The sequence below is a fragment of the Peromyscus eremicus genome, chromosome 15 (assembly GCF_949786415.1).
Source record: "Peromyscus eremicus chromosome 15, PerEre_H2_v1, whole genome shotgun sequence".
NCBI lineage: Eukaryota > Metazoa > Chordata > Mammalia > Rodentia > Cricetidae > Peromyscus > Peromyscus eremicus.
The window spans coordinates 4,470,994-4,491,967 of NC_081431.1; the positions used below are offsets into that span (position 1 = coordinate 4,470,994).

Sequence of the window (20,974 nt, forward strand, 5' to 3'; positions counted from 1 at the left end):
ACAAGACCAAGGGTACACGAAAAAACTTTGCCCCAACGAGACAACCAACAAAGCTCCAAGAACAATGACAGCCTGATGTGCTCTGGGGGAGGGGGAGGTAACCCTCCAGGCTCAATCACACCAAAAACAATCCAGACTCGAGGATCTCTGTCCTTGATCAAACAGACATCAGGGGCTTCCACATCCCTGTCAGTCAGACATGCACCCCTTTTTTTTTTTTTTTTTTTTTTTTGGAAGAGAAGGAGAGAGTAAAGTAACAATGATCACAACAAAACATACAAAAACACCCCCCACAAAATGGCTCTGACAAATTCCCAGGACAAAATACAAAGTGGCACTTCCTCCCACCGTGGGGGAAGATACCCAAAGATGCTCCTAAACCAAATGGTCACCTCTGAGGTGGCCTTAGGGCTCTGGGACGTCTCCCTTCACCGCCAGGTTCACTGTCCGGACACGTCTGCCCCAGTGAGAGCCTGCAAAGTACAAATCGATCGACCGGTACAAAACAAAAGTAACATGACAGAGAGACACAGACAGGACAGAGAGCGCTCTTACCAGTAGATGTCAATAAACCTCTGGACCCTTGGGTGTCAGGCAGGGGGAGTTTGAGAGAAAATCCTCTGTAAGGGCTAGTAAATGTGAAACACGCCCGTCTCCCTCTGCTTCCTTTAGAACATCTCTAATCACACCATAAAAACTAAAAAAGGCATCGGGGACGTTTTCCCCATCTTTGAGCATCTTATTAATATCTTTTCCTACTTTATTCCAAGTCAGAGGGTGAATGCCCGGGCTGTTGATAACCAGCCAGGGACATTTCTCCTCCACAAAACAAAAAAAAATTTATTAAATCTTTCTTTTTTACTCTTAATCCTCTCTCCCTGAGACTATCCTGCATCTCTTTTATGAAGAGAGCTTCTTTAGTCAAAACTTTACCCATGGCTTATAGGACGACAAGTCTTACCTCAAGGTAGCCCGCGTCGCACGAGTGATGCTGTCTGGGCGCCTCTACCAAAATATGTGTGTCCGGCCGGACCTTCTTTCGTCTGTCGTCCGATGGGTCGCCGTGCCTCGAGCCCCACGTTGGGCGCCACTTGACCCGTCCAGCAGGTCAGGTTATTCGAGGGTCTCGAGGAGGGAACCACCTGAAAGCCAATGGGGGCGAGAGAAGAAGGAGACCAGGCGCATAAAGAAAGACAGAGTCAGTCTGAGTCGCGTCAAGGTCTCGTTTATTGGCAGGGTGTTGCAGCTTATAAGCAGGATTTCAGGCAGGGAGGGGGAGCAGGGAGAGTGGAAAAATTTTCTTGAGAAGAAGTCAGGTTGGTCCGAGGGTAGGGTGTTTCTTTGGTCCCAGGCTTCTGCAGCTGGCCGATTACAGTTTATGCCAAGTGGTTTATCTAAACGTAAATTTGGTGGTTGGGCCAAGGACGCCCTGTTTTTGCAAGACTCCACTAAGCAGAAAAACTTAAGACATAACAGTCCTGGGTCAAACAGTCCTGGGTCAGTCTCCAACAACATAGTGAGACCCTGTCTCAAACAAAACAATATTGGTGGAAGTATTAAGGCAACTCCACGTAGTTAAAAGGGAGGTTTATTTTGTGGGGTAACTTACAAGTAAAGGAATAGGTTACAGGGTTCGGGAGAGGTAAGGTACAGTCCAGCGGTGTTCTCTGGAGAACTCTGTTCGGTCTACCTCCAGTGTCCAGGATCCAGGAACCAAGAGAGCCGCACATCTGGATCTCAAGTCTTTTTTTTTTTTTTTTTTTTTTTTTTTTTCCAAGACAGGGTTTCTCTGTGTAGCTTTGTGCCTTTCCTGGAACTTACTCTGTAGACCAGGCTGGCCTTGAACTCACAGAGATCCGCCTGCCGAGTGCTGGGATTAAAGGCGGGCGCCACCACTGCCCGGCATTTTTTCCCCCCATCTCAAGTCTTAAGGGCTCCTGTCTCGGCCCTGCCTCGTGGGCATGACAATTACCCGAAGCTTCAATGGGGGTAGTACTTCCAGGTCAAAGCTGGAACAACTACCCACTACAAAACAAAACAAAGGAAAAAAACTAGAAGGAAAGCTCAGCCTGGACCACACCAATATGTGCAATACCTTTTACAAGTATAAAGCGACTTGTATATTTAACATAAACATTTTCCGTATGCCTATCTGGCCTTTCTAACCATTATTTAAACAACAAACAGCATACTGGTCCAGTGGGGCTGATACAGCATAATTTACTTCATGGCTGTGTGTGTGGATATCTGTTCATTCAGCTGTTCAGCAGAGTGGAGGTCAGGGTTCCTCTGACGCTGTTCCTCTTGTACATCTGTTACTGCCCAAACCACTGTCCTTTCCTTGTGCAAGAAGTAAGAATGTAATGTTAGGGGGCTGGGCAGTGGTGGTGGTGCATGCCTTCAATCCCAGCACTTGGGAGGCAGAGGCAGGCAGATCTCTGTGAGTCTGAGGCCAGCCTGGTCTACAGAGTGAGTCCCAGGACAGCCAGGACTATTACACAGAGAAACTCTGTCTTGGAAAAACAAACAAACAAAGAATGTAATGTGAAAATCCAGACCATAATACCCAAAGCAGCCCTTCCCCTCTCACAGGTGTTGACAGACACCCTACTGAAGGCACTCTGTGAATGCCTAGCTAACTGAGGTTCATGTACCAGGATCTTTCACCTGGGGGACTCAGTTTACATCAACGGGATATTGATGGCCATTCATCCTGCTCCCTACGCTTTCTGTGCTTGCTGCCTGAGAACCAGAGCCCGGCTGCACCTTGCCCTATGAAACCTCCCCATCCTCCAAAAGGTATAAGAAAAGATGCTCCCCACACATCTGCCTCAAGGGCCCTGCCTGGTTCCTCTCCTCAGAGCCTCTGCTGTACAGTTGTCTATCTGTATAAATAATAAATAATAATAATAATAATAATAATAATAATAATAATAATAATAACAACAACAGGACACTAATAACACTCCTAACAAACTCTTTACTCCCAACAGTTCATCTCAGTGTCCCTCTTGAACTTGCATCTGAGACATTTCTTAAAGCAAAACAAAACACAATAAAGACCTTTTCTCAACTTTCCATCTCAATGAGATGGGAAAGGCAGATAACAGCTTCAAATGTGATCCGGGTTATCAGTGTTGGCCAAAGCAATAAAGCTGTGGTAGAGAGCCCTGCCATCCAGTAGGGGATGGTCTGAAATCCTTCCCGTCAGGCCTGGTACTACACACAACTTTTCCAGGACAGAAAAGCTGTCAGAAGAGCCTGGGGAACCATTTTCACTCCGGCAATTGGGAGAGCGCGTCCTCTATTGGTCATTTGATGAACTGTCTGAGGAGAGAGAAGTATACTGAGATAGAGAGAGGAGAGGTTACCCGACCATAGATAAAGGCAAGCCACGACTAAAACTTTGGAGTCCCTGCTGTAGGAACTAGCCTCCTCCGCCTCTTGTAGAGTGCCTTGAAACCACCCAGGAGGCCGGGTGAAACAGTGCTCCTGGCTAGCAGTCTGGAGGCCAATTGTGGTGGTGTGTGTGTTCCTTTACCACCTCAGGCTCAGATGCGCTCCTGGCTTGGAGCTGGAAGTAACCTGAGGAACCAAATCTCTACAGGGTTCCTCTTCAGTATTATCTGCCTCTCTGTCCCCAAGCCCAACAAGCCAATTGAACACTGGCACATGCATCTAGACTGTTTTCTGTTTCCACTACACCCTTCCTTAAGGCACGTATAACCCCTAATGCCTCTTATGAAAAAATAATAAAGAAAACCTTCGGAAGTTTGGAGATGTAGCGCGGTTGGTAGAGTGCTTGCCTAGCATGTGGGAAACGCTGGATTTGATTCGCAGCGTCACAGAAACTGGGCATAGTGGTGCATGGTTGTAATGTTACCTATCATTTGGTAGGTGGAGGTGGAAAGATCAGAAGTTCAAGGTCATCCTTGACTACAATAGTGAGTTGGAGGCTGGGGTACATGAGACCCTATCTCAATTTTTTTCCTTTGGATCCTCACTGATTGTAACCCACTGGGCAAAATGAGTGACCTGGGGCCTCCTCACTTTGCCACAAGATGTATAATCAGAAAGGCATGAAGTTGAACATGAGCCATTGTCTTGAGAGTACCTGAGAGAGGGCAAGCTAGGTCACTCTTGAGCAGCAGGTAGCAGACAGTATCCCCAACTTTGGGCCAGCAGCGACAGCATCAGGCATTGATCCATCCTAGTATCCCACAGGGACAGCTTCAAGTAGGAGCTGAACTGATGCCAGATCCTGAAGGACCTAGGCTGGCTCTCAGACACTTGGCTGTGATCTGCCACTGGATTTTCTGCCTCCTGGGACCCATGAGATGCCTGCTCAGATTGTTCCGCAGTGCTGGGGCTGTGCAGACCCTCAAGAGAGAAGGTGACCTGAGCTGTTGTTCTGGGTAGCTACCCAAATTGTCCTGAAGGCTGTCCCTCTGTCAGCCACCCCATCCTCCAGACTCACAGCAGGGATCTGAGTCAGTGACTAGCCAAGTGGAAAGAGGTGGACTCTGTGACCTTCTAGTTACCATGATGACGGCAGCAAGTCACACTAATGAGTCTCTAATTTAGCCCTTGGGATCTTTCAAGAAGGAAAAGCCCAGTGAACCATGTCTACCTACTCCCAAGTCAGATTTCTGAAAATTATGTTTGTTCTGCCTTTGATGATGGATCAGCATTGAAAGTCTTTTTTTTTTTTTTTTTTTTGGTTTTGGTTTTTCGAGACAGGGTTTCTCTGTGTAGCCTTAGCTGTCCTGGAACTCACTCTGTAGCCCAGGCTGGCCTCGAACTCAGATCTCTCTGCCTGCCTCTGCCTCCCGAGTGCTGGGATTAAAGGTGTGTGCCACCGCTGCGCGCTGAAACTCTGCAGTGTGCTTGCTGTTCTCATACCCTCCGTGAAGAGGCGTGTTTAGTCTTACGGGATTTGTCCACATGGTGGACTCAGGACACCATGGGATATCTGTAGCCTAGTACCCCAGGGGTTACTAGTATGGGCTGGGCAGCAAAGCTAGGGCTCCTGATAGCTGAGCTGCTCCATGCTGCTTTGGGGATCCCATCTATTCCATAACCATTGCTGACGAGAAAGGAAACAGTCCAAAGAGACACTTGTGTCCCTCCCTTCAGCAGTTAGACTATTGAAACGATGGACCCCACCCCCAATCCCCAAATTAAAATTTCCCCAGGAATTTCATGCTGGGAGAAAGGAAAGGCCGAAGCCCTGGTGCTAGCCAGGGGTGGGGGTGGGGAGCTCATTTCCTGGGAAGGAATTTCATACCGTTCTGGGAACTTGCATGAGAGATCACTGGAGCCGAGACAATGTGGCTCAGCCATGAGTGTGGCCACATCGTGACCCTGACTGCTTAGTCACACACACCTCTTCTCTAAACCTCATGTCAGCTCCCGAAGACGGGTTTGGGGCTGAAAGGACAAAAAAGGAAAGGCAAAGTGGGTGCCTTCCAGCAGGCCCTGCCAAGGTGCGCTACGTGCAACAGGGTCAGTGCAAGAGGGAAAGGCCATGTCAGATTGGGGACATGAGAGAGGCAGACAGACAGACAGACAGGCAGACAGAGAGACAGCGAAGAAATACGAGGAAGAAGAGAGGCAAGAGAGCGCACTGTGCCCAGCAGGCAATCTTAAGGGGTGCACATGTCTCTTAGCTGACGTGGAAAGGCACCAGGTGACAGGTGATGATGTCACTGCTTTGGTGGCAAAGGCAGGCTGCTGCGGCGACAGGAAATAACAGGGGCATCCCTGGACCTTTCAATTTGTTCCTCTTTCCAGTCCACATTGAATACATTGGCTGTCCATGTGTGTGTGCTTGTGTGTGTGTGTGTGTGTGTGTGTGTGTGTGTGTGTGTGCTGTATGTTCATCTGTCCATGCATGTGTGTGTGCATGTGAAGTCAGTGGACAATGAATGTCAGGTTTTTCAATGAATCTGCAGTGAGCTCCAAGTGTTACCAGGGAGACCAGAGTTCCCTTTTGGGGTTCATCGTCTGGTTAATGAAAGAGTTTTAAAACTGACCCAGAAAACATGAGAACAATTTTATTAGAGACAAACAACAGGGTTGGCCAGCTGTAAGTCCTGGCAGCTGCTGGGAAGAGACCGAGAAGAGAGGAGATTAGAAATGGAGGTCGGTTAGCAGCTGCGTGGCAGAGGGGAGGAGGGCTGCAAAGAACCAGCCAGGAAGTCCAGAGCGTCTGGGAAAGACAGAAAACAGAAAGCCCCACTTTCTGAATTAAGACTCAAATCAGACAAGCCTTGTGCAAGCCCTGCAAATGGCTGCAGTTGTAATCCCTGCAAGGAGGCCGTGAGACGACATTCTGTGAATTTAAGGGCGTGGTTATTGTGCCCATCTTCTTAGCATGACTTTAGGTCAGTCAGCTTTCCTGAATGGAGGGGGGAGCAGGTGGACTCCTGGCCAGATGATTGACAGGTCCAAACAGACTAACTTTACGAAGGAGGTGAGAATAGCATGCCTAATCCATGTCTTGCCTCTGCAGCCTCTACTCAGATCCCAGAACCCAGACGTGGGACTGTTCTTCCTTCTTGGCACTAGGTGGCAGTGAGAAATACTTTTCTATCTGCACCCTGTTTGGGATCTGTCTCTGAGGTGGGTGCTCAGTGGACCAACACTTTTGCTTTGTGTCTTTGGGCAAGTTACTAACCTTTCTGGACTGAGTATCTGCCTCTGTGATCTGGACCAGGACTGAATGTTTGCATTTCTAACCAGTTCTCGGGTGATGTGGTTACTCCTACTCAGGTAGGGGCTGATAGCCATGCAGTCTCTCCTAGTCTAGAGTCTCACAGGAGGAGGTGCCCACATCCCCCTTCTCTGACAGCCCTCATCTCTGGATCCCAAGGGGATGCTCCTAAGGCCTCAGAGACTGAACAATCAGCCTTTCTCCAACACAGGAGGGTTCAATAGCAGGCAGATGCCATAGAGAGAGAACAGAAAAAGGAGAGAAGTAATCGGAGAAGGTCATAAAGGAGGAGTGTCATCCCAAACAGGATGGCCAGATAGCCACCTCTAGTACTGAGTTCCTGAAATAGGAAGACGGAAGCCCAGCAGACAGAGAGGCCCCTCGACACTCCTGGGTGCCTTTCCCAGGCTCTGCACTGCAAACTGGCCTCAAGAGCCCCCTACCTGACTCTGCCCTCATCTTCTGCCATTTGGGTGGGAGAACCTGGGCTGCTTTGGGAGCCCCTCTTGAAGATGATGGTACTCCGGCACTAGAATGGATGCTTGGAGTAGAAGACTTCCAACAAAGCCTGTAAGAAAGAAGTGAAGCCAATGAGATTTAGGGCCTACCTGTTATAGCAGCTGCCCCACCTTCAACGCATTGATGGCCTCTCTGACTGAAAATGAGGAAGATTCTGAGTACCAGCACTTCCTCTCTTGACAGTCTCTCTGTTACCCTCACTAGAGCAAGCCCATTTCATAGCCACCATGGACTGTTTGCCTCCATTAAGTTCTGTTAGGCCTGTGCTGTGCTCAAGATCCTGTCCTGAAGTTCTCCAGTAGAGGAGATGTTTGATCTTTATGCTGTCATTTCCCCAAACAGGCCAGTCACTGGTGCCAGCTGCACTTGTGCTGGGAAGGAAGACACACTATGGGTTTGGTTAGCATCAGGAGGCAGAAATTTTCTGGTCCTAGGATTATGTGCTAAATCCAAACATTAGAGGAACAGAGTGTGGATTCAGCAAGAACAGATCCTTCTCTGCTTTGGGAGGTTGGAGACGTATGTGGGGATCTTGGGGTGAGCGGGTCCTTACTCATGTCTTCTGACTGCAGCCCCTTTCTCCCTTCTCTTCAGCCCTTGTTCGAGGTCTGTCCTAGGAGCTGAATGCGGTGACTGACCTGTGTACTTCTGGATCCTTTGTGCCTTGGACAGCATCAGGCACATAGTAGGTGCTTAGGAAACATCTATGCATTAATAAACCAGGAAAACAGCTTACTGGGATTGGCAGCAAGCTGGTGGCCACTTGAGAATCCCAATTCATTTAATGTTATTACTCTAGGGATGCTGTCTGGTCCCTGCCTTGCCTCTCCTGAGGACAGTCTCCAGTGATCCCTATCATTTCCCTAAAACTCTATGGACCACAGGGTTGGTTGAGTCCTCTAGAGACCACACGGGCCTCTGGGTTCCAAACTTAACTGGGTTCAGTACTGAGGAGTGTGACCCCCACCCCTGACAATTCCACTTTCATGGCTGTGGGCTACAGCCTGGATGCTGGGACTCCCTTTTAGCTCCTTCAGATGGTTCTGTTATAAATCCCAAGTCTAGCACTAGAGACCTGATCCTTCCTTTATTTCATAGTCCAAACCCCTGAGAAGAGAGAGGGTATGGCCAGAATTGGGCAACTCTTTTTTTTAATATTTTTTTTAAACTTTATTTTATGTGCATTGGTGTGAAGGTATTAGATCCCCTAGAACTGGAATTATAGACAGTTGTGAGCTGCCATGTGGGTGCTGGGAATTGAACCTGGGTCCTCTAGAAGAGCATCCAGTGCTCTTAACCGCTGGGCCATCTCTCCAGACCAATTGGGCAACTCTTTAGTGACAGAGCTGAGCACCCTACCCACCCGGGAAGCCCTGTCTCCATGCACACGGCAGCTTCATTACCTGCTCAGAAAATGCAGCTGAAGACAACTGGTTCAAGCCACATCCTTCCAACATCTCCTTGATCTGCCCAGAGGTTGTAGTTTTAATTCAGCAGAGAAAACAGCCTCCCTTGGATTTTCGCCTTCAGCTCCACGCAGTCCTGATTTTACAGACACAGGTGTGATTTGCTCAATTTCTTGGGGGACACTCTGTACCTGCCCCGATGCCTCCCACTTCTGTCTCTCCTCAGCCTTGCTGGGCTGTTCCTGGCCTGCCTTCCTCCACCCCAACTGACCCTCTACCCGCTCATTTTCCTCTTGTCCATTCCTGGCATCTTGTCCCTATTCCCCCTAAACTGCTCCCAAGCAAGATGTGGACATCCTTGACTGTAGTCCCGTCTTTCTGTCTCAGCTGATAACCCCCCTATGGCTCTACCAAGAGAGGGCCAGCCCCGGGAGACAGCACACTCGCAGCTGGAAAATAGCACACTTGACTCATGGCTTTGGAACACAAACATGCTGCTTTCATTTATGGAGAGAGAGAGAGAGAGAGAGAGAGAGAGAGAGAGAGAGAGAGAGAGAGAGAGAGAACACCAGCAGCCAGAAAAACAAAAACAAAAACAAAAAACAAAAAATCCCACACTGATGAAGGCCCCAGCAAGGGGGTGGGTGGGGAATCTAGGGAAGATACGCTGTGTCTGATAAACAAGCTCCCCCAGACTCCTTGAGCGTGTTGAAGGCTGTTGGAGAGTTTGGACCCCGTTAGCCCCAGTAGGAACAGGAGCACTGAAGCTCCTACACACTGTATGGTGTGGAATGACCGGGTATCAGTACACATACACTAAGTGCGCCTCCCAGTCTCCATGGCAGGGGCTGCTTTGCTTCCTCCCATCTTCCAGGGTGAGGCTGCTGTTGCCACCTCTTTCTGATCTTTCTCCGCCCTCCAGCCCTGGCTCCACAGATGCCTTTCAGAACTTGTCTGCCCCTTACCCACAGGCCTTAAATCAACCAGAGAGGTACTTACATCCCTTATTGCAGCCGTACAGGGAGCAGCCAAGGTATGGAACAGGTGAGGCTCCTGTCCACAGAAGAATGAGGAAAGGGAGTGTGGTAGATGCACACATGGAGTTTTAGTCTGCTCTAAGAAGAGTGACATGATGTCATTTGCAGGAAAGTGAATGCAGCTGGAGACCATCACGGTTAGCAGAATAGCTCAGCATCAGAACCATGATGTCAGGAAGCGGGTTTCTGTGTGATGGAAGTGGAAGTGGAGCAGTCTGGAGGAGGAAGAACCACTGGGAAGGCTACAGAGAGAGGGCGGGATGTGGTAGACATGGTCAAGGTATGCAATATGCTTTATTGAGAAAGTCTTTAATAACCCATAGCTGTGTACAGTAACTAGGCACCAAAAACTTTTAACATTTTATTATGTGTGTAGGTGCTTTGCCTACATGTAAGCCTGTGCACCACTTTTGTGCCTGGTACCCATGGAGGCCAGAAGAGGATGTCAGAGCCCTTGGAACCGGAATTATAGACCATTGTGAGCTGTTTGTGGTTGCTCAGAATGGAACCCAGGTCCTCTGGAAGAGCAGCCAATGCTCTTAACCACAAGTCCATTAAAAACATTTTTAAAGTCCCTTCTCTTTCAACCACGTGATAGTAAAACTGACAGTCGAGTATACAGACGGCACACAGTGTCAACAATGACACAGTTGGAGATGAGCGGTGCCTACCCTCAGCATCTCAGAGCTAAGGCTGGGTGTGAGACAATTCGCCACACACCAGCTGCTTCCTGCTGCACCATCTCATCGAGCTCTTTGGGAACTTGTGTGAGGTGGGTGCTACTGGACCAGTTTCAAGAGAGGAAACACTCACAGTTGCCCGAGTTTACTATAAACAGGCTTGTGTGAGATGGTTCCGCCCAAGGGCAGGCTCAGGAAGTGTTCTGAGCTTGCTGAGGTGAGCTGGAACAAGTGGATGCTTGGTAGGGTAGGGGTGTTCAGGGCATTTTTTCTCTTTTCTAATTATTTTTATTTTATGTGCATCGGTGTTTTGCCATGGGTCCCCTGGAACTGGAGTTACAGACAGTTGTGAGCTGCCAGTTGGGTGCTGGGAATTGAACCCAGGACCTCTGGATGAGCAATCAGTGCTCTTAACCACTGAGCCATCTCTCCAGCACCAAACCCTTTTTCTTCTCTGATGCTGGTTCTTTCTAAATAGCCCAGAGTGGCTCAAAACTTCGTCTCCTGCCTCAGCCTCCTGAGTGCCAAGATTACAGGCTTGACACCGAATCAAATACACTTAAAAACCTGTTTATTTTGTTAGTGCGTGTATAAACACATAGTGCACAGGGGGAGGCCAGAGGTCAGCTTCTGGGTGTGGGTCCTGGGGATCAGACTCCGGTCATCACGCTTGGCACAAGCAGTGCTGCCCACTGAACCATCCTGCCAGCCCTCCATGAGCCTTTGACTCCCGGAGTTTCCCGTTTCTGATGGATGTATTGAGATGCAAGCCTCCTGGAAGTCGAGGTACACCTGTGACTGGCTGCTTCCCCAGGGAGAGATGGGCAGGGAGCCACCAGCACAGGCCAGCGGGCTCCTCACAGACAGCCATTGTGAGAGGAGGCAGTCGTTTACAGTGGGTGACCCTCTTCCCCGGGCAAACGGCAGCTGCCATCCAAGAAAGTCTTCAGTGTCTGTTCTTTCTAGCCAAATGTCCTCAAAGAACCTCAGATGCTGGACTCTAGGAAGGACAGGGACCAGGGCCCTGGGTGCATCCTGCAGGTTTTGGAGACCCAGCTTCTGTCCTCGTTCTGGTCTCAGTTTTTGAGTTTCTGGCTCTCCTTCACGCTTGCCCTCCTCCAGCAGCCCCCACACCAGGGACAAGTGAGAGAGGTAAACAGAGGTGTTTGTTTGGAGTTTGGTTTTTCAGTGCTGATCACTGAACACAAGGGCCCCTGTGTGATGAGCGGCACAACTCAGACAAAGACAGCCTGGAAACATCTGTGACTGTTGTTTATGTCTGTTTGTCTCCTTTCTCTTGCTATTAAAAAGGAGAAGGGGCGGAGGCTGGGTGGTGGCACACACCTTTGCCCAGCACTCACAGTACTTGGGAGGCAGAGGCAGAGGCAGAGGCAGAGGCAGAGGCAGAGGCAGAGGCAGAGGCAGGCAGATCTCTGAGTTCAAGGCCAGCCTGGTCTACAGAGCAAGCTCCAGTACAGCCAGAGCTACACAGAGAAACCCTGTAAAAAAAAAAAAAAAAAAAGAAAAGAAAAGAAAAAAAAAGAACGAAAAGAAAAATGAAAGGGAGGGGCAGGGTGCCGTGGAGATGGCTCTGTTGGTGAAGTGAATAAAATGCTTGCTGTGTAAGGAGAGGACTAGAGTCAGATGTCCAGAAGCTGTGTGAAAATATTGTGAGTCCAATATGGTGGCACATGCCTTTAATCCCAGGGAGGCAAAGGTGTGCAGACTTATCTACCTAACGGAATCTATCTCTAAAATAAAAGGAAAACGCTTGTGGATGCTCGTGCCGGGAACCCCGGTGCTAGGTTAGTGGTGGAGACAAGGGGATTACGGGCTTGACATCAGTCTAACCGAAACAGTGAGTTTCAGGTTTGATGAGAGACCCTCAAAAATAAGGTGGGGTTGGGGGCAGAGAAATGTCTCAGCAGGTGAAGGTGCTTGCAGCTAAGTCAGCCTGAGGATCTGAGTTTGAGTCCCAGGACGCCATGGTGGAAGGAGAGAAGCCTTGTGAAAAGTCTTCTCTGACCTCCACACCCATGTGCACACGCACAAATAGTAAATAAATAATAATGTGCTTTCAAAAAAAAAAAAAAGTGGAGCGGCAATTGGCCTCGACACCGACCTCTGACCTCCACGGGTGTCCACAGGTGAACACACCCTCACACACATGTACACACCCAAACAGAGAAAGGGGGGCTGGGATGCCGCCCACTGGGGCTGGGATGCCGCCCACTGGGTTCAAGGCCGGCGCTGAAGACACACAAGAGCTGCTTCAGAGACTGAGGCAGGAAAATCAGTATTATGATTGGTTTAGATGTCAGCTTTCACAAATTAGAGTCAAGGGAGGAGGCAAGGAGGGAGCCTTACCTGAAGAACTGCCATGACTGATGGACACCTGGGGGAAGCCCTGCCCGGATGGTGGCCGGCACCTTCTGGTAGCAGCCTGGGTTGAAAGGGTATGGTGGGGAAAAGATGGCACCCTTTTCTCTTTGGCTTTTCCTCTTGCTGAGGAGTTGATTTACCCTGTGTCTTGGTTAGGGTTTTCATTGCTGTGAAAAGACACCATGACCATGGCAACTCTTATAAAGGAAAACATTTAATTGGGGCTGGCTTACAGTTTCAGAGGTTCAGTCCATTGTCATCATGGCGGGGAGCATGGCGGCCTGCAGGCAGATGTGGTGCTGGAGCTGAGAGTGCTACATCTTGACTCAGAGGCAACAGGAAGTTGAGTAAAAGTCACACTGAGGGAAGCTTGTGCAAAAGAGACCTCAAAGCCCACCCCCACGGTGACACACTTCCTCCAACAAGGTCACACCTCCTAAGAGTGTCACTCCCTTTGGGGGCCATTTTCTTTTGAACTACCACAAGCTGTTGCTGTTCAATCCTTCACTGACATCAGTGTTTCCAGACTTTTGTAGCGAGCTGAGGACCAGTGGGTCTCCAAATGGGACCACCGAGGCTCCCAGCCTAAAGAATGGGAAAACCGCCGGGCGGTGGTGGTGCACGCCTTTAATCCCAGCACTCGGGAGGCAGAGCCAGGAGGATCTCTGTGAGTTCGAGGCCATCCTGGGCTACAGAGTGAGTTCCAGGAAAGGCGCAAAGCTACACAGAGAAACCCTGTCTCGAAAAACCAAAAAAAAAAAAAAAAAAAAAAAAAGAATGGGAAAACTTCCAGATTCTCAGGTGTGATTCAGCTGCTGTTATTTTATCACAGGCTTGCTGTGTGTGTGTGTGCGTGTGTGTGCGTGCGTGCGTGCGTGCGTGTGTGTGTGTGTGTGTGTGTGTGTGTGTCTGTGTGTGTGTGTCTGTGTGTATGTGTGTGTGCACACGCGTGCGTGCGTGCGTGCATGTGTGTGTGTGTGTGTGTGTGTGTGTGTGTGTGTGTGTGTGTACATCCTGTTGATTCTGTTCTTTTAGAGAATCTCGACTAATACAATCACAAATCAAGGTCAACCCTGAGAGGAAGGCAGAGGAGGGAAGAGAAGGGGATAAGAGGAGATAGGAGGGGAGGAGAGGAAAAGAATATAAAAGGAGGAGAGGGGAGGGGAGAGAATAGGAAGGGAGGGGAGGGGATAGAAAGGGAAGGAGGGAGGGGAGGGCATAGGAAGGGAGCGAGGGAGGGAGGGGGAGAATTAGATTGAGAGTCTTCGATTGAGCCCCAGTTCTGATTCTTGATGGTTGTTATCACTTTATATACAGGCTGTTTAATCTTTTTAAATTCTCTCAAAGATTTTGTATGGGATTTGTCCTTTCAGTATTTGATATAACTCATATAAAAAACAAGATGGGGGGCCAGCAAGATGACTTCACACATGCTGGTGAGTACTCTCCCCCTGATCCGTAGCCCCAGCCTGAGGACTATGCTTCACATTTCTGACTTGGTTGCTTCTCACATCTGGCTGATCATTTTTAACTTTCTTCTGTTTGTGTGTTCCTTTCATTTCTGTAGAAGCTTTAAACAAAAGCGTGTTATATTCAACTTCTCACTTCAGTCTGATGTCTACTTACTCATGTGGACTCTTGGCTTGTGGGGCCTGCACGATTGTGACTAATTTTTAGTCATTCGTTTGCCTGCCTGAGTTGTTCAGGATCCCTGAGCCTGGGTTGAGGGCTGGCTTTTCCAGAGAAAGGTCGGTCTCTGGCTTCTGCTCAGCTGTGTGAGGACTGGGGTGTCTGCTCAGCTGTGTGAGGACTGGGGTGTCTGCTCAGCTGTGTGAGGACTGGGGTGTCTGCTCAGCTGTGTGAGGACTGGGGTGTCTGCTCAGCTGTGTGAGGACTGGGGTGTCTGCTCAGCTGTGTGAGGACTGGGGTGTCTGCTCAGCTGTCTGAGGGATTGGGATGGAACTGGAAACCAACTTTTCAAGAGAAGATGGACTTTACTGTTTCCAGATCCCTAATGATGCTATCAGCCTAAGCTTAAGCTTGAGTTTTCCTGAATTCTCTGGGTATCAGAAGCTCAGTGTAAACTGGGACAGTGGCACACACCTTTAATCCCAACATTCAGGGGGCAGAGGCAGGAGGATCTCTGTGAGTTCAAGGCCAGCCTGGTCTAAGAGCGAGTTTCAGGACAGTAGACAAAGAAACCCTGTCTCGAAACACACCAACACGCTCAGTGTAGAAACAGGGGCCTAGTTTAAAATTCTTAGGAGAAAAACCTAAATTATTGTACTTTTTACCCTTCAGAAGGGAGGCTCAACAGGACTAATGACTTTTGTGACTTCCTTGTCAATCAGCTTTCTGTTGCTATGATGAACATCTGAGACAGTCACTTATAAAGAGAGAAGGTTTACTGGGCTCAGTATGAGAGGTGCCAATTATTACCAGACATGCATAGTTTTGTTTGTTTTTCCTCAGGGGATTGTGTGAGACCAGGGTCCCACAGTCACCTTCACCTGCCTCCAATGGCCTGAACCCTCCCTTGAGGCCCCACTTCAGAGTCTCTACCGCTTTAGAAAGCACCAAACTGGGGACCAGGAATTGGACCCGGAGGCCTTAGGGACGACATTCAGTATCCAAACTACAGCTTTACTGTCTGGACCTAGGGCAAATTACATAAGCTTTCCTAGTGCTGGTTTAAAACTTACAGGTTCCTTGTGAGCATTAAGTAACAGGATACATGTGCAGGGCTCAAGTTGTGCTCAGCACAGACCAAACACCCAGTGGAGGTCGCCTCTCTTCTTCATATGGCAAGACCTGCTCCCAGCACAATTAGGAGCAATGCAAACGACTGTGTGTATCAGTGGTGATTGGTGCGGTTCAATCCATTGCTTGGGTTTTCCATCACCATCAGAAACACCTGATAGATACAGGTTTTTTTGGAGGGGGGAGGTGTTACTTTGGCTCACAGCATCTGAGATTTCAATCCACCATCTCTGGCTCCGTTGTTCCTGAGCCAAGCAAAGCAGTACTTCACAGATGAAGGACCAGGGGCTGCAGAGCTGCTCTCGTCAAGACAGCCAGGAAGTGAGAGGGCTGGGCCAGGGCATGGCATGTTCCCAAGGTCACACCTCCAACGGACTACTTCTCTCAGCCAGGCTCTGCCTTTCAAGTTTCCAGTATGTCCCTACATAGTACCACCGCTCAGGGAACTGCACCTTTAACGTAGGAGCCTCAGAGGGGCGGTTCACACTCAAGCCAGACAGTCTTGAAATACAGGTGACATCCAGAGGAGAGAGAGCTTGAAAGGTCAAAAGAAAATACAGAAATGTGGGTGGACCTCTTGCCTGGTGTTTTCTCCTACTGTCTTAGACCAATGTTGCTGAATCTCACAGTTTATGTAGTGTTAGTGTTGATACTGCATGGAAAAGTCGTTTCTCTAGTTCAGCCAGCTCCCACACCTGAGCTGAGTCCTGGCAGCCCAGAGTCATGTAGCTTGTCAGAGCAGCAGTGAGGAAGAGCTGCAATCAGCATGGTCTACACAGAGGTTGACCACCCACCCTGCTGGAAACTGGAAGGAGTCAGGGATCCAGGCCTCATCGAGGCCTGCTCCCTCTGAAGACACTTCAGCCAGGCTGTCCCACACCTGTGTCCTGGCTCCAGTTCCTCCACTGTGGGGAAGTAGCTCCAATCCTCACACCGTCTTCTCCTCATGCACCCAGTTGTCTCAGCATCTAAATTTTCCCTTCATGAGTCTATCATTCACATTAGAGTAGGAGCCTGACCTCTTTGGTATGAGTTCATCATAACTAATTACATCTCAGTGACAATATTTGCAAATACCACATTCTGAGGTACTGAGGGTTAGAACATCAGCATACAGATTCAGTGCAGGAGCATACACAATTCTGCCCACAACTGTGTGGCTTCTCCTCCGTGCTATCTGTGGAAAAAACTCGTCCAGTTCTTCCTGTGTGCCCAGCACCTCCTCCTAGTTTCTCTAAGCTATGTTCCCCTTCATATGCCCGTGACTTTCTTCAAACGTTTATTCCTTTTGCTGGGTAACTGCAGCCATTTCTCAGTCTCGACCAACACAATGAGACACACTAGTCACAGATGTCTCCAAATCTGTTTGTGTAGTGTCTCAGATTCAAAGTGAGGCCCAGCTCACACGCACCAGGCTCTTTGTATGGGTTTTCTCATACCTTATATTATGACTTGTGTTGTGGAATACTACCTTAACTGTGAGAAGCTGTGTTACATTTGTTTGATTAAATAAAATTAACCTGGGGTCAGGAGGCTGAGTCGGCAGCTAGCTGTCAGGAAGGATAGGGAGGAACTAAGTACAGAGAGGGTTCTTTAGTGGGGGCTGAGCAGAAGGACGTCCCCTTTTTTTCCGGAGGCTTGAGCAAGGAAAGAAGATTAGCTATTTGTTATTCAGCCTCTTTGAGCCAGCAGGGTTTCACCTCAGCCTTGGAACCCTGAGTTCTATAGAATGATAGAGATTTGGATAGTTTTCTTCAGTGGCCGTGAGAGAGCCGGTGCCCGAGGGAACAGAATCCCACCTGGCTGTGGCCCCTGTGGCCACACAGCTGCTGGTAGCTTTGGAGTTGCAATTGCCGGATGGGACAGCAGTTGCTTAAGGGGCGGCCACTGTACTGAATGAAAAACAACAGACTTGGGTCCCTAGAAGTCACGTGCTGGTCCTGATTGCTGGGCAGTGATGCTGTCAGGAGGCAGCACCGTCCTTAGGAGAAGGGCATCTGTATTCGGTACTTCTTTCCTTGTTGTGACCGATTACGCGACACTACACAACTTGAGAGAAATGGTTTATCTTTGGCTCAGAGTCTCTAATGGTGGTGGGTGGCTCCACGGTGGCAGGAGTGTGCACCTGGTCCCTCACCTCAGGTCTAGGAGGAACAGAGAGCAGACTGGAAGTGGGCATGGGTTATAAACCCTCAGTATCTTATCTCAATAACCCACTTCAACTCCTAAAGGCTTGACAGCCATCTACAATCATGCTGTCAGCTGGACAGCAAGCGTTCAAACACGTGAGCCTACGGGGACATTTCACATTCAGACCCATAACAGGTCTCACAAAAGTAAGTTAGGTCATCGAGGACATCCTTTAAGTGGGATTGGGACTTCGGTCCTTGCCCACTCTCTCTTTGCACCTCAGCACAGCTCTCAGTGAAGAGGTCTTGGGCCCCTGGGCCAGCAAGTTCACTCAGGAGGCTGCACTGACCTCACTGGGAAAGTTGCTGAATTTTGTGCCTATCTTCACAGGCCACACTGCTCATCCCATCTGTGGGAAGAAGAAATCAGGAACCAGAATCCCGGGGACTGGCAGCAAATGCTCTCCCCCCACTGTCAGTGAGCTGTGAGGCATGTCGAAGCAGGAAGGTGAAACTCCTTCTGGTGTCTGGAGTCTCAGGCAAATCAGGATTCAGGCTACAGCTGGACGAGATGCTGGGTGCTGGCTGGGTGGACTTGGTCTATGTGTGGACAGTGGAAGTGGCTGTAAGGGCGGAGAACCTGGTCTCTGCTTGTCCTGGAAGTCTCTTCTGGACTGGGAACCAGGGAAGTGGAAGGGAGAGAAATGGACTAAAGGATGACCTGCAGAAAGAGGGGAGGAGGGTGTTTGAGATGAGAAGACAGATCACTCTCTAGGGTGGGTGTCATTTTAATTAGGAATGAGATTCTCCGGGCACCCATTGTCTTTCTGTTTCCAGATTCTTTTCCAGGGGGGCTTTGTTGCCTATGGACTGATGGCATAGTTCCAATGTGGCCCATTGGCTTTGTTCACATAGACTGGCATTGCTGTGCTCAGTGCTGACTGCATAGTCCCATGCCAGGGCTCTGTCCTGGCAGGTTCAGAACCCAGGTCCCCTCTCTGGTCCTCTGCTTATCCCGGCTCCTACCCTGCCTGCCTTATAGAGGTTTCCATTCTGAGCCCCGTATACAGCTGAGCAGCCAGAAATGGACCCTGTGCAGGGCTCTTTCCCACGGTGTCCAGCAGAGGTTTGCTTCCCATGGTCGGCACAGCTGACTCACCTGCTTGAAGCTAGGCTGCTGTCCTCCAGTTCAGAGCCAGGCTCGGACAGCCAGGCTCCTAGGGGTTCAGGAGAAAGCAGTTTGCAGTCACAAGACCTGAGAGCCAGAACGCAGAGGGGAGAGCTCTGGTTTTCCTTCTTTCAGAAAAAAAAGAGACATGAAGGTCCAGAGCACACAAACTGTGTATCCAGGGTCACACAGCTCAGCAAGAGGCGAACCTAGACTTTCTGAGCCTCAGGGTCAGTGGTCTGTGGTTTTTCACACTTCACCTTGTCATTTTTTTTTCTCAAAAAGGAAGAAGATAGGGAATAAGGAGTAAGGGGGGAATGGGAGACAAAGAAAGGGAGAAGGAAGTAAGAGAGCATCATTAAGAAAAAGGTATTGGGGGCTGGTGAAACGTCCAGTGGGTGCTGGCTTGCCACCAAGTCTGAAGACCCGGATTTGATCCCTGGAACCTACATGGTGTAAGGAGAGAATGAACACCAGCATGCTGTCCTCTGATCTCCACACATGTACAGCTACACACACACCCCCCCCACACCCCCCACACACCAGACACATATAGACATACACTCACACACATCCACACCCGCACCCCCCCCAGACATGCACACACACACACATGCACATATACACATAGACATACACCTACACACACACACAGAGACATACACCTACACACCTACACACACACACACACACACACACACACACACACACACACACACAAAGAAGGAAAAAGGTATTTCAGGGCTGGGAAGGTAGTTCATTTAGTAAAGTACTTGCCTCGCATAACCTTGGGTACTATCCCCAGCATACATGAAAGGGACTTGTAAGGCCCTTGTAATTCCAGCGCTTGAAAGGTGGAGACAGGGCCAGGAGTTCTAGGCTATCCTTCTCTATATAGCAAGTTTGAGGCCAGTCTGGGTGCTGTGAGACCTTGTCTCAAAAAAGGGGTGGTGGGGGGAGAAAGAGGAGAGGAGAGAAAAAGAAGGTAGTGTTGTAGTGGGGACTGTGGGAGGGCCACTCCTTGGCTTCAAGCATCCCACCAGAATCCAGTAGCTGTGGCAGAAGGGGCCTGACTGACCTCTTGTATCTTACAGCAGCTTGGATTGAGGGACCTTGTTAGCCATGACTACTAACAGAAGATGTAAGGCGGTATCCACTTGTTAATCTGGAGAGAAACTTGTAATGGAGGATTTTGCTAAGTATTAATGTTGAGCATTTCCTGAGCCATCCAGAGAGCCCTGTGTAGGGCTGGGTCACTGTGCCCAGAGCAAACACGGCTCCAACGCCAAGACCCGCTCTACCTCCGAGTCACATCTCCGGGTCTTCACTGCTGCGCCTCCGCCCCCGGGAAACTGGACCTTAGTCCCTGGATAGTTGCTCGAGCTCCGCAGGGCTCCCAGGACACCGCAGCATCGGATTTCGAGCGGCAGCCCAGCTTCCCTTACTCCGATCCCCTCCTGTCTGGGGACCTTAGAGCCAATCACAGAGCTGCACAGCTCCGGGTTGTAGAGTCCCAAGCCCGGGACCCGCCCCTCTTTGTTGCGGTGTCCAATGGATGCATCCGGAACATCGGCGGCTGCCCGGGTGACTCGATTATATGTCACAGAATAACATTCGAGAATGGGACATGGAATGAGGTGACGGCCGCCGCAGCTCCAGCAGCCCTCTGCAGCAATGAGGCTGGTTGGCCCGAGGTGGGTCCCCGTGCCCCGCGCGCGCGCCCTGACTGCTCACAGCTGCCACTCACGGTGTCCGCGCGGGACCCGCGGGAAGGGGGCGGCGCTGCGCTTGCCCGGGAACCCCGGCTGGAGCCGCCCCTCGCGCGCCAGGGTTTGGGGGGCTTCCGGGAAGACGCCAGGCCTCCTGAGCAAGCAGAGGCTGCTGCGGCGCCCTCGTGCCAGCCCCGGGTGCTCACGTGCCGGCTTGCTGTGGGTCGGTGGCAATCCACCACATCTAGGGACCCAGGGATGAGTGGATCCTGGAGGGGTCCCCTGTGCCTTCTTGCTACACAGCTGTCTTGCTTCTTCCTACCCCGTCCCCTCTGCACCCTGTGCTCCTTGCATGTCTCCCCATCCCCGGGTGCAACTGGGTGTGAGTCTTCGTGGCGCCTTTCCAGCCGCCTTGCTAGGTAATCCGCCGGGCTAGAGGCTCGCGTTAGTCCTAAGGGGGTGGGTCTCG

General features: G+C 50.1%; 2 protein-coding genes and 1 long non-coding RNA gene across 6 annotated transcripts in view; 1 reads left to right on the top strand and 2 right to left on the bottom strand.

Moving 5' to 3' along the window:
- Positions 1-6,031: 6,031 nt before the first annotated feature.
- Positions 6,032-8,759, bottom strand: LOC131925341 (uncharacterized). The gene is made up of 2 exons (XR_009383225.1): positions 8,638-8,759; positions 6,032-7,283 (listed from the first exon to the last, which is right to left on the bottom strand). It is a non-coding gene; the product is annotated as an uncharacterized LOC131925341 (long non-coding RNA).
- Positions 8,760-17,549: 8,790 nt separating this feature from the next.
- On the bottom strand, positions 17,550-20,859 carry LOC131925668 (uncharacterized). The gene is made up of 6 exons (XM_059281031.1): positions 20,828-20,859; positions 20,531-20,749; positions 20,098-20,476; positions 18,788-18,924; positions 17,979-18,349; positions 17,550-17,643 (listed from the first exon to the last, which is right to left on the bottom strand). The coding sequence occupies exons 1-5, from the start codon at positions 20,857-20,859 to the stop codon at positions 18,229-18,231; spliced, it is 888 nt and encodes a 295-aa protein (XP_059137014.1). The 3' UTR covers positions 17,550-17,643; positions 17,979-18,228.
- Positions 20,294-20,974, top strand: part of Vash2 (vasohibin 2) — a 35,786-nt gene continuing 35,105 nt past the window's right edge. Inside the window, exon 1 of one of the 4 annotated variants that reach the window (XM_059280923.1) lies at positions 20,294-20,490. The gene's annotated coding sequence lies outside the window, so the exon portion shown is untranslated. Of the gene's footprint in view, positions 20,491-20,514; positions 20,925-20,974 lie in introns of those variants that run through there. The other 3 variants (XM_059280924.1, XM_059280921.1, XM_059280922.1) reach the window with 3 other exon arrangements.

What these genes read in the sequence shown, in the direction of transcription:
- LOC131925668 (XM_059281031.1), bottom strand. Translation starts at nt 20,859, where the DNA reads ATGCAAGGAGCACAGGGTGCAGAGGGGACGGG. An exon ending in CCCGGAGATGTGACTCGGAG is followed by an intron (nt 18,925 to 20,097) that starts GTAGAGCGGGTC and finishes TTTTTCTGAAAG; the next exon opens with AAGGAAAACCAGAGCTCTCC. An exon ending in AGCAGCCTAGCTTCAAGCAG is followed by an intron (nt 18,350 to 18,787) that starts GTGAGTCAGCTG and finishes CTCTTTCTGCAG; the next exon opens with GTCATCCTTTAGTCCATTTC.